Genomic DNA, 16,512 nt, shown 5'->3' on the forward strand with positions numbered 1-16,512 from the left:
TTATGTTAATTGGTATTTTCACTTTGATTTGAGCGGTGTAATTGTAGAATTACATAACAGCATAGTGTTTGGGTTCATGTACTGCGGTCTAGGCATGGTATGAAGACTGGACAGAAGCCAACTTCTCGTTTTGCTTCTAGACCTGTCTTAGCCTACGGCTTTTGTGTCTGAAACAACCCTGGTAGAGCGAGGTTGGTTTCCTGGGAATGGCTGTGAGCACAATAAGCCTCTCTTTCTTTGGGCCTTGTTTCCTGACATTCCGCCTTCTTTGTAAGGAGGATGTGGAGGAGGTCATTCATTTTTCATCCTTGCTGACGCTGGGCTCTGGCAAACGAACCTGCAGGTTGCTAATTCTAATCTTGGAATTTTCCAACCATCTCCTCTGCTAGAGTATGAGGAAAAACATTTAGAATGCTTGCTGTAGGAGAATCCTTTAAACAGTTTCATATACATCAGTCTAGTTAATGCTTGTTTACTCATATTATCATCAATCTTTAAATTACTGTTCTATTAACAGTGGGAACAGACCTTGACTCTCCTGGTCAAGAACCGGCTTGACAGGATCAAGGGTGGGGAAGACATTATTCTTGGCACCTTCCTCTCAAATTTCCTTGATATCCTGTCTGTTTTAGCAGGAGAAGCCATGGGCCTTGATAGAGAGAGACGCTGACTATACTGAATGCTTACAGCAGATGTGCCTCTGTCTGCGGACTTCTCATGGACAAGATTTAGAGGAAGCAAGCCGCTTGGTGATTCTCTGATATTGCTTTTGTACCGTGGTGCTGATGGACCAGCTACCCCCAACTGTGATCGCTAGTGAACACGGAAAAACATTTGTCCCGGGAGTACAGCAAGAGCTGTGAAAGATTGCGAGAGTCTAAAGTTTACAGCGAGTGGGCCCTGCCGCCCCCCCAACCCCCCCCCCCCCCCCCCCCCTTCGTATGCTGTGTTCATACCAATCGCAAAGCGAATTATTCACATGAATGAGCGTGTTTGCATTGACTTTACATGAAATCTCGCCGCGGCAATAATTAGCTTCGTGTTTGGTGTGAACGCAGCATTAGACGCTCCATCCAGGTGCCCACCAAAATGGATTCTTCGATCTTCAGAAAGCCTTGCTGTTTTTCTTTTAACGTGTAGTCTTTAAGGCAAATTCTAAATTACATGTTTTGACACACGTCATCCACAGATCTTATTTGGAGCAATTGTTTCACAATTGAGACAACGTTAACTGGGGTTAGGTGCTAGGCATGGCTCCCACAACATAATCCAAGCATGCAATATACCCCAATGTCATTACAGGCTTCTGTAATGTCTCTCTGTCTCCTTCTCTGAACCTTCAATAGGGTACAACACTGCACAAGGCACGTCTATGTATGGTAAAAGGGCACAGTCATTGAATCTTTTATTTACAGACTCTGAAATCAGGGAGGGGTAGTAGTGTTGGTGTGGCATTCGGGCCACTCACTGTTTCCTGACAGTGTGAAGGGAGCAGTTGCTTGGAATCAGTCTGTGCCTTTGGACTGTGTGTGTGTGTGTGTTTTATGACGTGGTGTCACATTTCCCTCTGGCCTTTTAGACAAAGCACCCTTTCACGTCTTGGTGCTCGCACATGAATCTATGCCAGACAGTCCCCCCTCTCTGGGTTTGTGTCTGAAGCACATTTCGAAGTTGAAAGTGTTGTGGTGTTGTGTAGCTTCCTAACAACTTGACTTAGAAGTTTGTTAAATGAAATAAATCCAGTATAGTATTGTCACACTATTTGTCTGCTGACGGTCACAAGACGACAACTTTATCTCTCTGTCAACTTCCAGTCACCACAGAGATGTCACCATGGAGGCTGTTACAGTAGTACACAACCACAGTTCCGGCACACTGTCACCTTCCCTCATTTGCTCACTCACTAATTTCATTAACGCAGCAAAGGAAATCCCCCTGGATAACCTCGGTTTTGCTCTGTCGACGCAGAGCCGACCATAGAGCGGTCATCGTTTCATCAGGACATCTTTTTCTTAGATGTTCGGTATTATTATTAATGGTTTTTGGTGAAGGGCTCTTTTGTGGGATTATTTATTTTTGGTCGAAATGGAGGTGCTCTAATTACTTCCTAAAAGGTACAGGGGGTATAAAAGAAAAACTTGCACAAACGCAGATGACTTGTACTTTTAATATTCGAGAAGTCAGAGAATTCTGAAAAGACATAAACAAAACATGTTTTATCACTAATGTATACCTTTTCTTTCCCTCCCTTTTGTGTGTGTGTGTGTGTGTGGGGGGGGGGGGGGGGTTGACTGAAGCAGAATATGCAGATTGTCCCTCCATGCAATCTATTTAGTTGATAATTTTCTTTTGCAAAGATGGCAATCTGAATACCAAATCTTCCCCATGTTCACCCATGGCACTTTTTTCTGTGCCAAAGTCTGTCATGCTTTGCTCCTTTTCATGCCTGGATACCAGGTAAGGCTACGCTATGGCTAAATGAATACATAAACATGACACTGTACATTCGCTGACGCATTCAATGGTTTGACCAGATTTGGGCATGTTCTGTCCCGGAATGCAGAATTTAATCACTTCCTGTAATCTACATGGTGAGTAATCATGTGGATGTGATGCTGTAAAAGTGATGGCCCTGTTCCTGTGACTGGAGGAACTGGTGACCCCTGGTCCAGAAAACCACCCTTTACTTTGGTGCCTGGGCGCAAGTTGACAGTTGACGCATTGCTGCCCTGCCCTGACATGTGGCATAACCTGCCTACTGAGCTGTAATCCTGACGAACAACAGACAACTGAATGTTATTCATCATTGGATTTTAACAAGTCAAATGTTTGATACTAAAGGGAACATATTGTGCCACCTGTGAATGTAGACATTATGTAAATGCATGTTGCTGACGCACGATCATCAGACGTTGACGTTTTTTGATTTGCATTCAGAGTATTAAGTTATTCATGTTGTTAAATGTGAGCACTTTAAAGTAACCAATAATGACAGCTGTGAAAATATGTGGGGATGAATGCAAATGTAACCAAATGACTTGGCCACCTGCTGAGCCTAAATGATTGCATGGTGACACTTAAATCAGGCGAGGACAACCCTGCAACCCAGATCTGTCAGAACGCTAGTTTGTGTTGTGCAAAAGCTAAGTGTGTTTGCGTGGGCCTACATGTACTTTCTGGTTTAACTCTGTGCATGTCAGGTGTTTGTACAACTGTACAAGTTGGTTGGGATTCAGCATGGCTGCTCTCAGCACCGTCAGGGAAAATCTCTCTTCTTCATGTGGTGATTTTACTGCCTGCTAGTTGTGGCGGTAGCTCTGTACGAATCAGCAGTAGATATCCGCCTCCAAAACTCTGGAGCCGTTTTTATATTGGGTATGCTCCGCAAGTGTCTCTTTGTTAATAAAATGCTTGGCTGCCAAAAGCTATTCTAAGGTTCAGAGCTTGGTTACTGACTCATGTTTTCTGATTAGGGAAATATCCTAATAAAAACTCTGAAGCCTGTTAATGCTGCTCAATTACTCCCATGCTTTGTCCATTTCCATTGATAGCAGACATGAACTGCTTTTATGTCTTAATTGTTTGGATGTTCAGGGCAGATTCCAATCCCTAGATGGTTAGGTGTGGCCTATGTGTGCTGTGCTTGAAATTGAATTCACTTTAATATGCTTTGATTTATGGCTTTTTGAGGGGTGATTGCAGAGTGTGCATTCCTCTGTGTGTGTGTCTGTCTTATTTACATTTATTCATTTAGCAGACGCTTTTATCCAAAGCGACTTCCAAGAGAGAGCTTTACAAAGTGCATAGGTCACTGATCATAACAACAAGATAGCCAAAAAACATCGCGAGTAGCCAAAACATGAAGCACACATTGTGAACAACCAAAGTAAGTGCCAAAGGGAAGAACCATAAGAGCATGTAGTTAAACAAGTTACAATTAAACAACATGAACCGCTATAAGTGCAAGTGTACCTGTGGAAAAAAGCAAGCAACAGTAATAAAAAACAATATATCACAGCGAGAACAAAAATTTAAATCAGTTACCCCTAACCACAAGAGCAACAAGTCTCTAAGCAAGAGTCATTGTGATCCTTGAGGAAACTAACATTGGGTCAAGCGAACCATTCCTAAGTACCGTTGTACTCCCGGAACAAGTGCGTCTTGAGCCTTTTCTTGAAGGTGGAGAGACAGTCAGTATCTCTGATGGAGGTGGGGAGTTGATTCCACCACTGGGGGGCCAGACAGGAGAAGAGCTTGTGTTGGGACCGGGCGGTCTTGAGCGGTGAGACCACCAGGCGGTTGTCTGAAGAAGACCGTAGGTGACGGGTGGGGGTGTAAGGCTGCAGGAGAGACTTGATGTAGACGGGTGCAGTCCCGTTCACTGCTCGGAAGGTCAATACCAGGGTCTTGAATCTGATACGGGCCATCTTATCTGTCTGAGAGTGTGCATCCAATATCCACTCCATGGACACTTCACGGCAAGACAGACAATGTCTTCATGATTGGGTCTGTACCGAGGTGTGCGTGTGTGTTGATTGTCATTTGTTTCTGTGTAAACTGTCAAGTCCCCTGCAGGCAGTATTGTTCTGTGAGAACCTGAAGAGCAGGAATCCCCTGTGGAGGGCAATGCCCCAGACACACGGTGGTATGGCAGGACACCTTGCTCACAGACATACCACGGTAAATGTCCATGTGAGTTCCTAGTCCAAGTAGACCACCCCCGTATACCCAAACAAATGGACTCTCCCATGTTTGATGTTCAGGGGTCTCAGATCTTTGAAAACTGGAACAATTTCCCTCACACATTTTATTTCTCTCTAACATACAGTACACACACACACACACACAGAGACAAATGGACTCTTAGCCACCTCCACAGCCATCAACTATAGCCTCAAAGACAAACAAGTTATTCTTTTTCCCACTGAATGAGAGGGGGATAATTAGGCCACATATGCCTTTCTCCTGTTATTTCTACTGTGCTGGTGGCAGATTGAAAGAGATTTTGCTACCATGGCACCAGGCTCTCTTGGTTGTCTTTGGCTTCCTAGTCAGGTAGCGGAGCATCTGTGTGGAGCGTGTCCCTCAGATCAAAGGGCTGATTCACAGACTCGCACTCTGATATACACACATTCAGACACACTGAGGAAAAAGTTTGTAGTTTCTGTGAAAAGCAAAGTGAAATCCTTTTAACAGAGTTGATCTCAGTAGCATTGGCTATTCTGGTAGTCTAGCAAGGATTCGCAAGCGGTCGAAGGACTAACAGGAAGCACGAAACCTAAGACACAAATGCTAAACAATGGCATTTATCTCATTGTGTAAGTGTCTGGCGTAATAGTCTAATGTAGTCTTTAACGCCAGAGAACGGGGTTCTGTAATCTCCGTCATTACACAAAGTGTGCTTTCTATTGCTTCTCTGTCCTCTTCTCACTTATTGTAATTTGCTGTCCTCACCAGTAAAACGCACAGCGACGAACAAGCCGATTTCCAGAGCGTTATAAAACTACAAAGACGAGCTTGTGTGACACGTGTGCTTTTTGGTGTGTGTGGTATATACGCTCTGTCTGATAATGGCAAGGAAACCATTTAGCCTAATCAACGGCTCAACCACTGCCTTGGTGCGGAAGGAGCAACAACAGTCGGAACTGTCCCCGCAGCTGCCGCTCAAAACCAATAAAGGAAAGAGCCTAAAGGGAGATGGAGAGTAGTCAGTTGGAAGGTATCTGAATCTGACGTAAAGGAATGGTATCTGTGCTAGACTGGAACTGGGAAAAGTGAGAGACAGCTCACATGCCAGACCCTAAATTACTAGCTATAAGAACAGCAGTGGGCAATAAAATCCTGATTTTATCGCTCTCTTAATGGGTTTTGCACCACACAAGTTTCGTGGTTGATCACATTTGCGGCAGCATGGCTGAGCTCCGTGGCGTGTGTAGCCTATCATGTATTCATCGTTTGGTATTATACTCAGAGGGGGCTGTGATATTGAGCGTATGGCCTACATGCTATGCTATTTACATAACGTGCCCCTTCTCCATGTTGATTTGCGTTCTTGAGAAAGAGAGCATCGAAAAAACGATGAAAGAAAATCTGCCACTCAATTTTTTGCCTGGAATGTTCTCTTCGTCCTCTCACCCCTGGGGCAACACCAGTAGTATGAGTTCATCTGATGTTAGGAATGATTAAATTACCAGAGAGACTCATCCTTGTTTCATGACCAGATTAAGGAGAGATGGTTCAGTCCATGGTGCAATGACAACAGGTAATAGCAAGCGGGACCCGTAGACATATAAATCTAAATTGTTTTGATTGTAGAGGCAGATCATGTGGGATTTGAGCATAACAGAGAAGCAAACATGGAAGGCAGACATAATTGTTTAGTGTGTGTGCCTGACTTTTATAAGACAATGTATCCTGTTCATTAAGATGCACTCCATGACGCAAGCCCTCAATCGAACGATGTCCGTCATCAGCCAGGTTGCCTAGCAACCAGGTAGAACATGAGTGAACAGTAGAGATGGTGTTTGGGAGGGCCCAGGTTGTCGATGGGATCGTTGTAACACTGGTTGCCATATAAACATACATGCGTATACTGTAGACGCATACACACAGAACATACATACAGACACACATTTAGAAGGCCAAAACTTTATTGAGAAGGACTTGAAGTACAAAGACCTGGATTCATTCAAGAGTTGTGTAACATGGTTACGATTTCATGTACACTAGTTTTTTGTTGTTGTTGCCAATTGAACATGAAACATCTTAACAGGATTAGCTTCTCGCAGTGGAGAGGTGAGATGCTTTTGATGCCGTTTGCTCTTCTGAAACCTCAGAAGAACCTGGGGTTCTCCAGACCATGTGCTGTGGTTTCCTCAAGAAGCTGTAGCTCCTAACCTGTACTCTACTCTTAACCAAGGGTCCTCTCTAGTGAGGGTGGGCCATCTGCCTCACCTGCCCAGTCACTCACTCACATGGAGACTGGCAGAGCCTCCTCAGTGGCTCCCGCTTATCTTGTCTACCTGCCTATCATCAAAACAAGAAGAATCCGTTAAATATGGAAGTACATTTACATTTAGTCATTTAGCAGACGCTCTTATCCAGAGCGACTTACAGTAAGTACAGGGACATTCCCCCCAAGGCAAGTAGGGTGAAGTGCCTTGCCCAAGGACACAATGTCAGTTGGCATGACCGGGAATCGAACTGGCAACCTTCGGATTACTAGCCCGCTTCCCTCACCGCTCAGCCACCTGACTCCTTGGGTACAGGGACATAAGACAGGGGCATAAGAGTGATTTTAAGGTGTTGTTCTCTCTGCCAGCTCCTGCTTGGTAGCCTGCAACAATTTCATTACTGTTAATAAGTGTTTTGATACAGCATGTTACCCTATGCGAGCGATTTCTCAGAGTTTCTTCTGAGAAATGCATTAAGTTACATCAGTGTGACCTCACCCACTCTCCCTTTGCCGCTGGCGGTCTCTGGATAATCATTTTAAAACAACCATTAGGGGCTTGCAGTGTCTTGTATTGCGTGGTGTGTGTGTATAATTGATTTGTGTGCGGGTGTATTGGGATGGATTTTTTCTCTGTTGCCGCGTGCTAGAAGACTGCATCATATATGGAAAACAGACTGCAGGACACGTTTGCCTTCACGTGTGCTAGTGTTTACAATGTGGCACTCATTGCTAGCAGTATAGTGAGTGAAATACTGCCTGGTTTGATTACATTTACATTTAGCAGACGCTCTTATCCAGAGCGACTTACAGTGAGTACAGGGGCATTCCCCCGAGGAAAGCAGGGTGAAGTGCCTTGCCCAAGGACACAATGTCATTTTGCACGACCGGGAATCGAACCAACGACCTTCTGATTACTAGCCTGATTCTCTAACCACTCAGCCACCTGACTGAGTGGAGGTGAGCACTCGGGGAACACTGTAGAGAGCTCCTCATTGGTCCAAAGTACTCTTTCAGTCACGGTTTAGAGTTACAACCAGTGGTGCCTTAATGGTGCTTCAACGTAGGTATAGGGTTAGTTGCAGTACTTTAGCACGTATAGGATCCACTCAGGATCCACTCAATAGACCTGTAGCATACTATACAGTGAGACCTTCACTACAGCACGTTGTGGATTGGGAGCAAACAAGGTTTAGAAAGTTAGTCTGTTATCTCAACTCATTAAGCCAGCATTATAAGGTCCATGAATTATCCTCTGCCAACTGTGTTCCTTGGCAACAAGCAGTTAACATCTGGCATTTCCAGCAACCTGTGACTCCACTTAATCCACCACGATAAGTTGCTATGCAGCGGCACTGTGTGTGTGTGTTCTGGAAGCTGTTGGACGCCGCCATGTTTACTTCTTCTCAGCATTCATTTAGGAATAAGACGAAGCTGAAGGTGAGCGAGATGAAAAAGAGAGATAGTTGTACATGAGGGGCGTACAATTTGAGGCCATGCTGAATCCTTGTAACTGGAAACATGTTCCTTTTCTTTTCGGTATTGCCCTCCGAGTCTCATAAATTCACTGAACTACACGAGGGTTATTCGATTAGATGGTGTATTTACCGTGAGCCACATTGACAAATGGTCCACGCAGCACTTAAAATGAGCACAGTCCATTTGCGCCTGTTTAAAACTTGCTCTGAGTCTGGCATTAGTTCCCCAGTAGAGAGGGAGACGTTGTGCTCTGTAGAACGTCAACGCCGCCTCAAGCCGTTGCTATTGTTTAGGTATTGGTAAAAGGTGGCCTCTCGTCTGCTCTTAGTGGCTGAGTGCTGGTTCAGCCCCAGGAGCTGCCGGTGTTTTCCTCTGGTGAGATGATTCACCTCCCAGCAGAGTGTCAGCTCTGCTTTACCTCAAGTCGGCCCCTGCAGCTCCTGCGCACACAACTGTATTCCCATTCCTAGCACGCTACCAACAGCATGATGCCACTATTAGCACCACATTGCTAGCATGCTGCTAAGAGCGTGCGAATGCTAGCACGCTACTTAAAAGCTAGTGTGCTACTAATAACACACCAGTATCAACAGCACATCACTGCTAGCACGCTGCTAATCACACGCCACTGCTAGCATGCCACTGCTACCATGATACATATAGAAAGAAGGCTACTAAAAGCAGGGCACTGATAGCATGCCACTAATAGCACACCACTGATGGCATGCCTAAGGGGCATAGCAGCCACACAGCGGGTGACTTAGCTCCTTAGCTGCCCCCCTTCAGAGCAGGGGCAGACCCCATCACAACTAGTGTGATAGAGACAGTGACAGCTGGGTATAATCTATATAACCTAGCTGAAGTGGGGGATGGGGAGGGGGGAGGTGGGATGGGGGGGAGGGAGGGAGGGAGGGAGGGGGGAAGATTGGTATGGAGGGGAGAGCAGGTAGGAGATGGGAAGGTGGAGAGAAGGAGGGAGGGAAGAAGGGAGGGGTGGTTCCTGTCTCTCCCACCAGGGGACCAGGGAGACCCAGCTGTGTTCTCCAAACGCACACACACACACATACCCGTCAATCTCCCTAAGCCCATCTGACAGCCCTTGAAATTATGTTGGTAAATGACTGGATGTGGAAGCCCGCAACACTCGCCGCTAGACACGCCAGAGCCCTCCAAACTCTTGTTTACAGGAGTCTGTCAAAAGCAGATTGTGCCACGTGGAGCCCTAGCACCTCTGTTTTCTCTGCCCTCTCCCCAACGCCAGCCTGTTTCCACTGCGTCAGTGGAAAGAGAGAGGGGGGGAAAGAGAGGCCAAGAGGGATGGAGAGACAGGAACAGAGGGAGAGATCCAGGGACGTGGATGGTGATTAGAGGTTCAGTCACACAGACAGGCTGTAAATGGAAAGGGATCTACTGTGCTTCCTGTGGCTAACGACAAAGTATCAATTTATTACCTCTGATTGGAATCAGGGGTGCCGCTAGTGCCGACGCTCCCCGCTGTTGAGATTTGTACAGCTTTGTTTACCCGGTAACAAACACTTAGGAAGTAGACCGTCGTCAGGGAATTGTGGGTACTGACACCTCTGAGGACCACGGAGTGTCAGGTGGCTGAGCGGTGAGGGAATCGGGCTAGTAATCCGAAGGTTGCCAGTTCGATTCCCGGCCTTGTCAAATGACGTTGTGTCCTTGGGCAAGGCACTTCACCCTACTTGCCTCGGGGGAATGTCCCTGTACTTACTGTAAGTCGCTCTGGATAAAAGCGTCTGCTAAATGACTAAATGTAAATGTAAATATAATGTCAAGACCCTCACAAACATCCAGTCTGTCTTGTTGCAGTTTCATCCAAGTCTTCCATCTTCCTTTGTTTACCCGGTAACAAAGCCAGAGCTTAATTTCACTTGATACAGGGATTAGAAGAAAGGCTGTTGTTTCCTTTGAGCCCTTCTTCATATTGACACCAGGGTTATCCGTGTTGCCGTTCTAAGATTGAGCTTCATCCTCCTTCTCGAAGTGAGCTCTCTCCCCTGTTCCTTAATTAATATTCATGTGTTCAAAGTCTGATTGTTTATTTGGACCTCTGGGAGGAAAATGCATTGACTCTCCACCAAGACATGTTTAATGATCTAGGATGGGTGGGAGCAGGAGGGGGGGGGGGGGCTGATGGGAGTGGGGTGGGGAGAACATTGTCTCTCGTCCAAATCCATAGATGAATTTGCCGTTCAGCTTGAGCCTGATGAGTGTGTTGTTGTCGTCATCATACAAGCCCTTGAGCCAGAGAGAAAGCAGTCGTCCCTCAAGCACTGTGAAAAGGCTGTATTTCAACGACCGGGTGGAATCTTGAAAGGTTTTCAACATTACTTAGAGCCAGCGGAGATAAGATATGCCTTGGATTGGGTCTCAGATCGATAGATGTAGTTAGGTTTTATTGGAGATAGACTGGGAGCTTTTGTTTTATGACTTCTCTATGCTTTAGTTTAAATGGAAATATGATAATGGTGCCATCATTAGATTACAGGATTGCAGTCCATTTATTCTAAGAACAGATCCGTGCTCAGACTGATGGAATGTCTTCTGCAGGAGTGAAATAGGGGAGACTGTCTCCGTTCAGTCACGTAAAGAATAGGAGAGCGTCTGTAATTCGCTCTTTTACGGCAACAGCTCTAGCTGTAGTCTTGTCTGCTTCCACAGGGATCATTAACATCAAACTTATGCTTCATGGAACTTGGGGTCCAATTGCTTTTTTTTTGGGCTAACCCAACTTCTATGTTGATACTGTTGCGTCATTTGAATTAATTAGAAATAATGAATTCATCGTTCAATAAGAAACAGTCTTTGCTCTAGTCCTGCTCAGCCTGGCTGGAACAGTTGGGGCTGGCAGGTGTTATGCAAGTTCAGCTTCTGGAACAAACATTCCCCCTCTCTGCCGAAGGAAAAGGGAACTCGCAGTGCCTTAAGAGAATGCTGCTGGTATAATGCCATGTTTTAGTTCTTCATTCTAACTCTGCTCCTCAACTCCCTCTTACACGCATCCACAGAGCTTATTCTAGAACCCTGGATCAGTTGTGAGGAGAGTTGTGCCATCTCAAACCCGTCTTCGTCGTCAGAGATCGACATGTTCGGAAGCATCACTTCTGACGGCAAGGAGTACAGCATGGCCCCCTGAAAAAATACCTCCTCGTTAAAGCTGGTTTCAATGATAGAGAGGAGGCACACCATTGGCCGTTGCTAGGTAACTGCATCAGCATTACACAGGCGAGTCAAGGAGGGCTGACTTGAGATGCAGGGAAATTATCGAAGGGGTGCGAAGTAAGGGCAGCGGGGCCAGAACTTGTAGATGTTTGACACGAGCGAGGAGGCACGCATTCTTTGGTGCTCTTTCACTGGAGTTCATGGGGGTGGCACCAGTCACCTGTGCAGACACAATCCAACCTAGCATGCTGTGGGACTCAGATAATGGCTCAGAATGCCATTACTGGAGTGTGGCTTCAGACATATAGAGCTTTTAGTGCCTTCGGTCAATGTGCAGATACTTCTGCTCCACTGATAGAAGCCTAATACTCCTTTAGATGAAAGGGGCCAGAGATAATTGGCTTCCTGTACTTTCTGTTCCCGCTATGAGGGCTGTTCCTGAGACTAATTTATTACTGTAGGTCTGGTCGTAAATATCCCTTGCGCACAGAGCAGAGGACTTTGTGTATCTGTGGATGAGGCAGGATGTTTGAGGAGGATCTTCAATAATGCCGTGCAACAGATTGGATTCTTCTGAGCTTAGGATCAGCGGCTGTGAATCCCAGAGCTCCTTCTCTGGACACTCTCTTCTCCTTCTGTGGTGCTTTTTGCTCGTCTGTTGGTGCCATCATCTGTGTAGGTATGGGTCAAAGGCTTTTCATGAGATGAAGTCACATGGTATGTGACCTATGCTGACACAATGTATGTTGGCCCTAGCCTATTTACATAGGAATGTGTAGGAGCCTGTGTTTCATGTACACATACAGGCTGGAATGTGACCGGTTCAGTGAGGTAGTTCCTGCCTAGTTTTGAACTCGATTCATCAGCTCCTGTCTGTTGTGTTTTTTCCGTTTGACTGTGTCAAGACCAGCACCAGGAAACACCCAGCTTTTGTCTCACTAAATCAGCGCATACAGGTTAGCCCAACACAGGTAGATAACAACCTTTTCAGTGATCCCTTTCTCCTCTCTCTCACACTCACACACACACACACACTCACACACTCACTCACTCACTCACTCACTCACTCACACACACACACACACACTCACTCACTCACTCACTCACACACTCTCTCTCTCACACAGTCACTCACACTATCTCTCTCACACATACACACTCTCTTTTTTGTACAGCCCAGCTTAGCCATTTGGCATATGAGACAATAAGCGTTTTTTTTCTTTTTTCGGTCTAACATGTTTCTTTTTCTCTGTTGACCTTCATAAATGGTAACTTTGTTCTTCTCGCTGGGTTGATACTCTCTCTTCAGGAAGACATGAGGAACCTTGTTCTTACCCACAATGCCTTGCCTGTTGCCTTTTTGTCCTGCATCTCTTAAAATTGCTTGTGAATCATTTGTTTTCCTCATCTCACTGAGGCCCATTCATTGAATCTTGTTATGAAATCGTTCATTGTTTCGTTTTTTGACCTTCAAATGTTATCAATTTTTGGTTAGGGTTAGGACTCTATGCAGGACTCTAAACTGCATTACCATTTGCGACAATCATGTTCCCTGGCATTCATAGTCCACAAGATGTTGTCCAAGTGCAGGAACTAGTGAGGTTGTGTGTAGGTGCTGTGTTCTGGGCCATTCAGGGTTGAGTGGTGATCTGAGTCACTTTCCCTTCAGACCCAGTGAACTGTGTTGCGTATCTGATGTCAGTCCGTCCCTCGGCCGTCTGTTCCAGCCTGCCTCACATCTGTCCTGTGACCTAAGAAGCTGTCCAGGTTTCCCTTTTACACCCTAAAAACACAAACCGTCAACGGAAACTTTCTGTCCAACACGGTACAGTCCGGGATGTCAGTCATATGAAGAAGCACAACGCTGATTCAATCAAATCGAGTGGGCAGTGTCAGCTGAAAGGAGTGGTACAGGCGTCAGTGCCTGAAATGCGGGCGCCGGGCAGACTGTGGGCACACCCTCGTGGCGTGTTATGCTCTCACACCTGGGTACTGCATTTAGGGCACTGTAACCAAATCTGCTGATGGTGGAACCTGATCGATTTGTTAGCCCCACTGTCTCCAGCGAGAGAAGACAGCTCTCCTTACACTAGTCTGCACATGGTGTGTTTGTGTGTGTACGTGTTTGCAGTGTGTGTATCTAGGTGTGTGTGTGTTTGTGTGTTCTGTGTGCCTGAGGTACCTACTGTGTGTGCACACATCATACGTAGGAGATATCTGAGTAGGCACCTGTTACTGTTAGCCAGTCAGCAGGCCAGGTTGTCTGGCACCAGGACAGGAGAGGGCCATGTCATTAGCTTGGCTGGATCAGCATCCTACATCTCTTTAAACACAAGACACATAATGCACTTGACCAACATTGGCCTTTCAGTTTGAAGACAAAGTATTTTACAGGGCCGAAAATAATTACTATCTGGCGTGTCTGTTCGCTGTGCAGAAGGAAACATTTGTCAGCTCCACTTCACTGCAGTTTGCACTGATCAAAGGTTTCCATGGTAGCTCTCTGACAACCCCCCCCTCCTTCCAGGATTTCAGGCCATGTCTTGCAAACCCCACCCTCCTCTGATGAAGAAGCACAGTCAGACAGACCTGGTGAGCCGGCTCAAGACCCGCAAGATCCTGGGCGTGGGCGGAGAAGATGACGATGGAGAGGTGCACAGATCAAAGGTCAGCAGCTCTCTCTTTCCTCTTTCCCCTCCCTCTCTGTCCTCCCTCTCTCTCCTCTTCTCTCGCCTTCCCTTTTTCTCCTCTCCTGCCCTTTCTCTCTCCTCCCTCTCCACCTTCCCTCTCTCTCCTCCCTCTCTCCTTCCCTATAGGTCTTCTACCCCCTTACTCTCCTCCTTCTCTCTCTCTCTCTCTTTCTCTCCTCTCTCTCTCTCTCTCTCTCTCTCTCTCTCTCTCACTCTCTCTCTCTCTCTCTCTCTCTCTCTCTCTCTCTCTCTCCTCTCCCCCCCACCCTCCCTCTCTTCCTTTCCTCCCTCTCTTTTCTGTGTTGATGTATCCTGATTAAACGATCTATCCAAAGTTTTCACTGTGGCACTAAGGTATCGGTAAAGTGTGTCAAACCTTGCCATGGAGACCCTGCTGTGATAACTAGATCTGAGCTCTACAATGGCGTCATTCATTAGCAGGCTGAATCTCCTGACAATCAGTATCGGCTGTTAATTGCCCTATTATTCTCAGCGAGCTCTGGTGCTGACACCCTCAACCGCACTCCAGCGAGCCGTGAATCACAAGGAGCAGCTCGCTGTGAAAGTGCTGCGCTCTGGAGGCCATGCTCCCTGCTAGGGGTGGGAATCTTTTGGTACCTCACGATTCGATTCAAATGGATTCTTGGTGTCACGATTTTTTTTTTTTATATATAAAGAAAATTACATTACACTACTCCCTGCATCTCTCATGCTCCGCCAAGCTGCGCACAAACCGCCCTACACCACCGCCCTACACACCGCCCTACACACCGCCCTACACACCGCCCTACACACTACCCTACACACTACCCCTACACACTACCCTACACACTACCCTACACACCGCCCTACACACCGCCCTACACACCGCCCTACACACCGCCCTACACACTACCCTACACACTACCCTACACACCGCCCTATACACACCGCCCTACACACCGCCCTACACACCGCCCTACACACTACCCTACACACTACCCTACACACTACCCTACACACCGCCCTACACACTACCCTACACACCGCCCTACACACCGCCCTACACACTACCCTACACACTACCCTACACACTACCCTACACACACTACCCTACACACCGCCCTACACACCGCCCTACACACTACCCTACACACTACCCTACACACTACCCTACACACCGCCCTACACACTACCCTACACACCGCCCTACACACCGCCTCCCTACACACCGCCCTACACACCGCCCTACACACGCCCTACACACCGCCCCACACCGCCCTACACACCGCCCTACACACACCCTACACACAACCTACACTACCCCTACACACCGCCCTACACACCGCCCTACACACCGCCCTACACACACCGCCCTACACACCGCCCTACACACCGCCCTACACACACCGCCCTACACACTACCCTACACACTACCCTACACACTACCCTACACACCGCCCTACACACTGCCACTCTGCACACAGGCATGCTTGAGTCTGACATGGGACACTTGGACTCCTTTGACATACAGCAGACCCACACCTGCATGTGCACGTTCCAACAGTGACACACGTTTGGTTTTATCTCCATCTCATCGCTCGCAACGCTCATTAGAAATTGAACAGCCTTTATCTTGCGTCACAATGAGGTAGACCGCACATGCAGAGTGGAGTCATCTTATCTGCCAAGATATCGAGTGGAGGGGAAGAGGGAGGGGAGGGAGGGGAGGGGAGGGAGGGGAGGGAGGGGAGGGAGGGGAGGGAGGGGAGGGAGGGAGGGGAGGGAGGGAGGGGTCTAATGGGTAAGGCGGAGAGGAGAAGAGTGGACTCCATATGGGGAGGAGGTAAGGAAGGGCAGGCTTACTGGCTGCGGATGAAACAAAAGTCTTTCCTCCATCTTTCTCTCAGCCCTCCCCAGTGTTTATTTTCTCTCTTAATGTTTTAGCAGGAAGACAGACACTCCAGACATCTGTCAGCCCGATCCAACAGTTTGCTCTCTGACTCGGAGACTAAGCTCTCGGAGGCACAGTCTGGAGATTCGGATACAGATAGTCACTTGGCCAGATCTAAGACACTGGGGATGAGTCTTTTCGTCCAAAGTGTTGAAATAATGCATGTATTCACCCGCTCAGTCGTACTTTGTGCCAATGTAAATGAAATGCATGGTATTTCTATTGTTTGTAGTGTACCAGTTCAGTGGTATTGACGCAGTTTCTGAGTTTAA

At 47.0% G+C, this 16,512-nt stretch overlaps 1 protein-coding gene across 1 annotated transcript in view; it reads left to right on the forward strand.

Moving 5' to 3' along the window:
* Positions 1–16,512, forward strand: part of tp53i11b (tumor protein p53 inducible protein 11b) — a 28,089-nt gene that overhangs the window by 2,738 nt on the left and 8,839 nt on the right. The window contains exon 2 of the mRNA XM_067233874.1: positions 14,145–14,284. Coding sequence (XP_067089975.1) covers positions 14,156–14,284 — 129 coding nt within the window. The 5' untranslated portion in view covers positions 14,145–14,155. The remainder of the gene's footprint in view (positions 1–14,144; positions 14,285–16,512) is intronic.

Source organism: Osmerus mordax, chromosome 4 (genome assembly GCF_038355195.1).
Source record: "Osmerus mordax isolate fOsmMor3 chromosome 4, fOsmMor3.pri, whole genome shotgun sequence".
NCBI lineage: Eukaryota > Metazoa > Chordata > Actinopteri > Osmeriformes > Osmeridae > Osmerus > Osmerus mordax.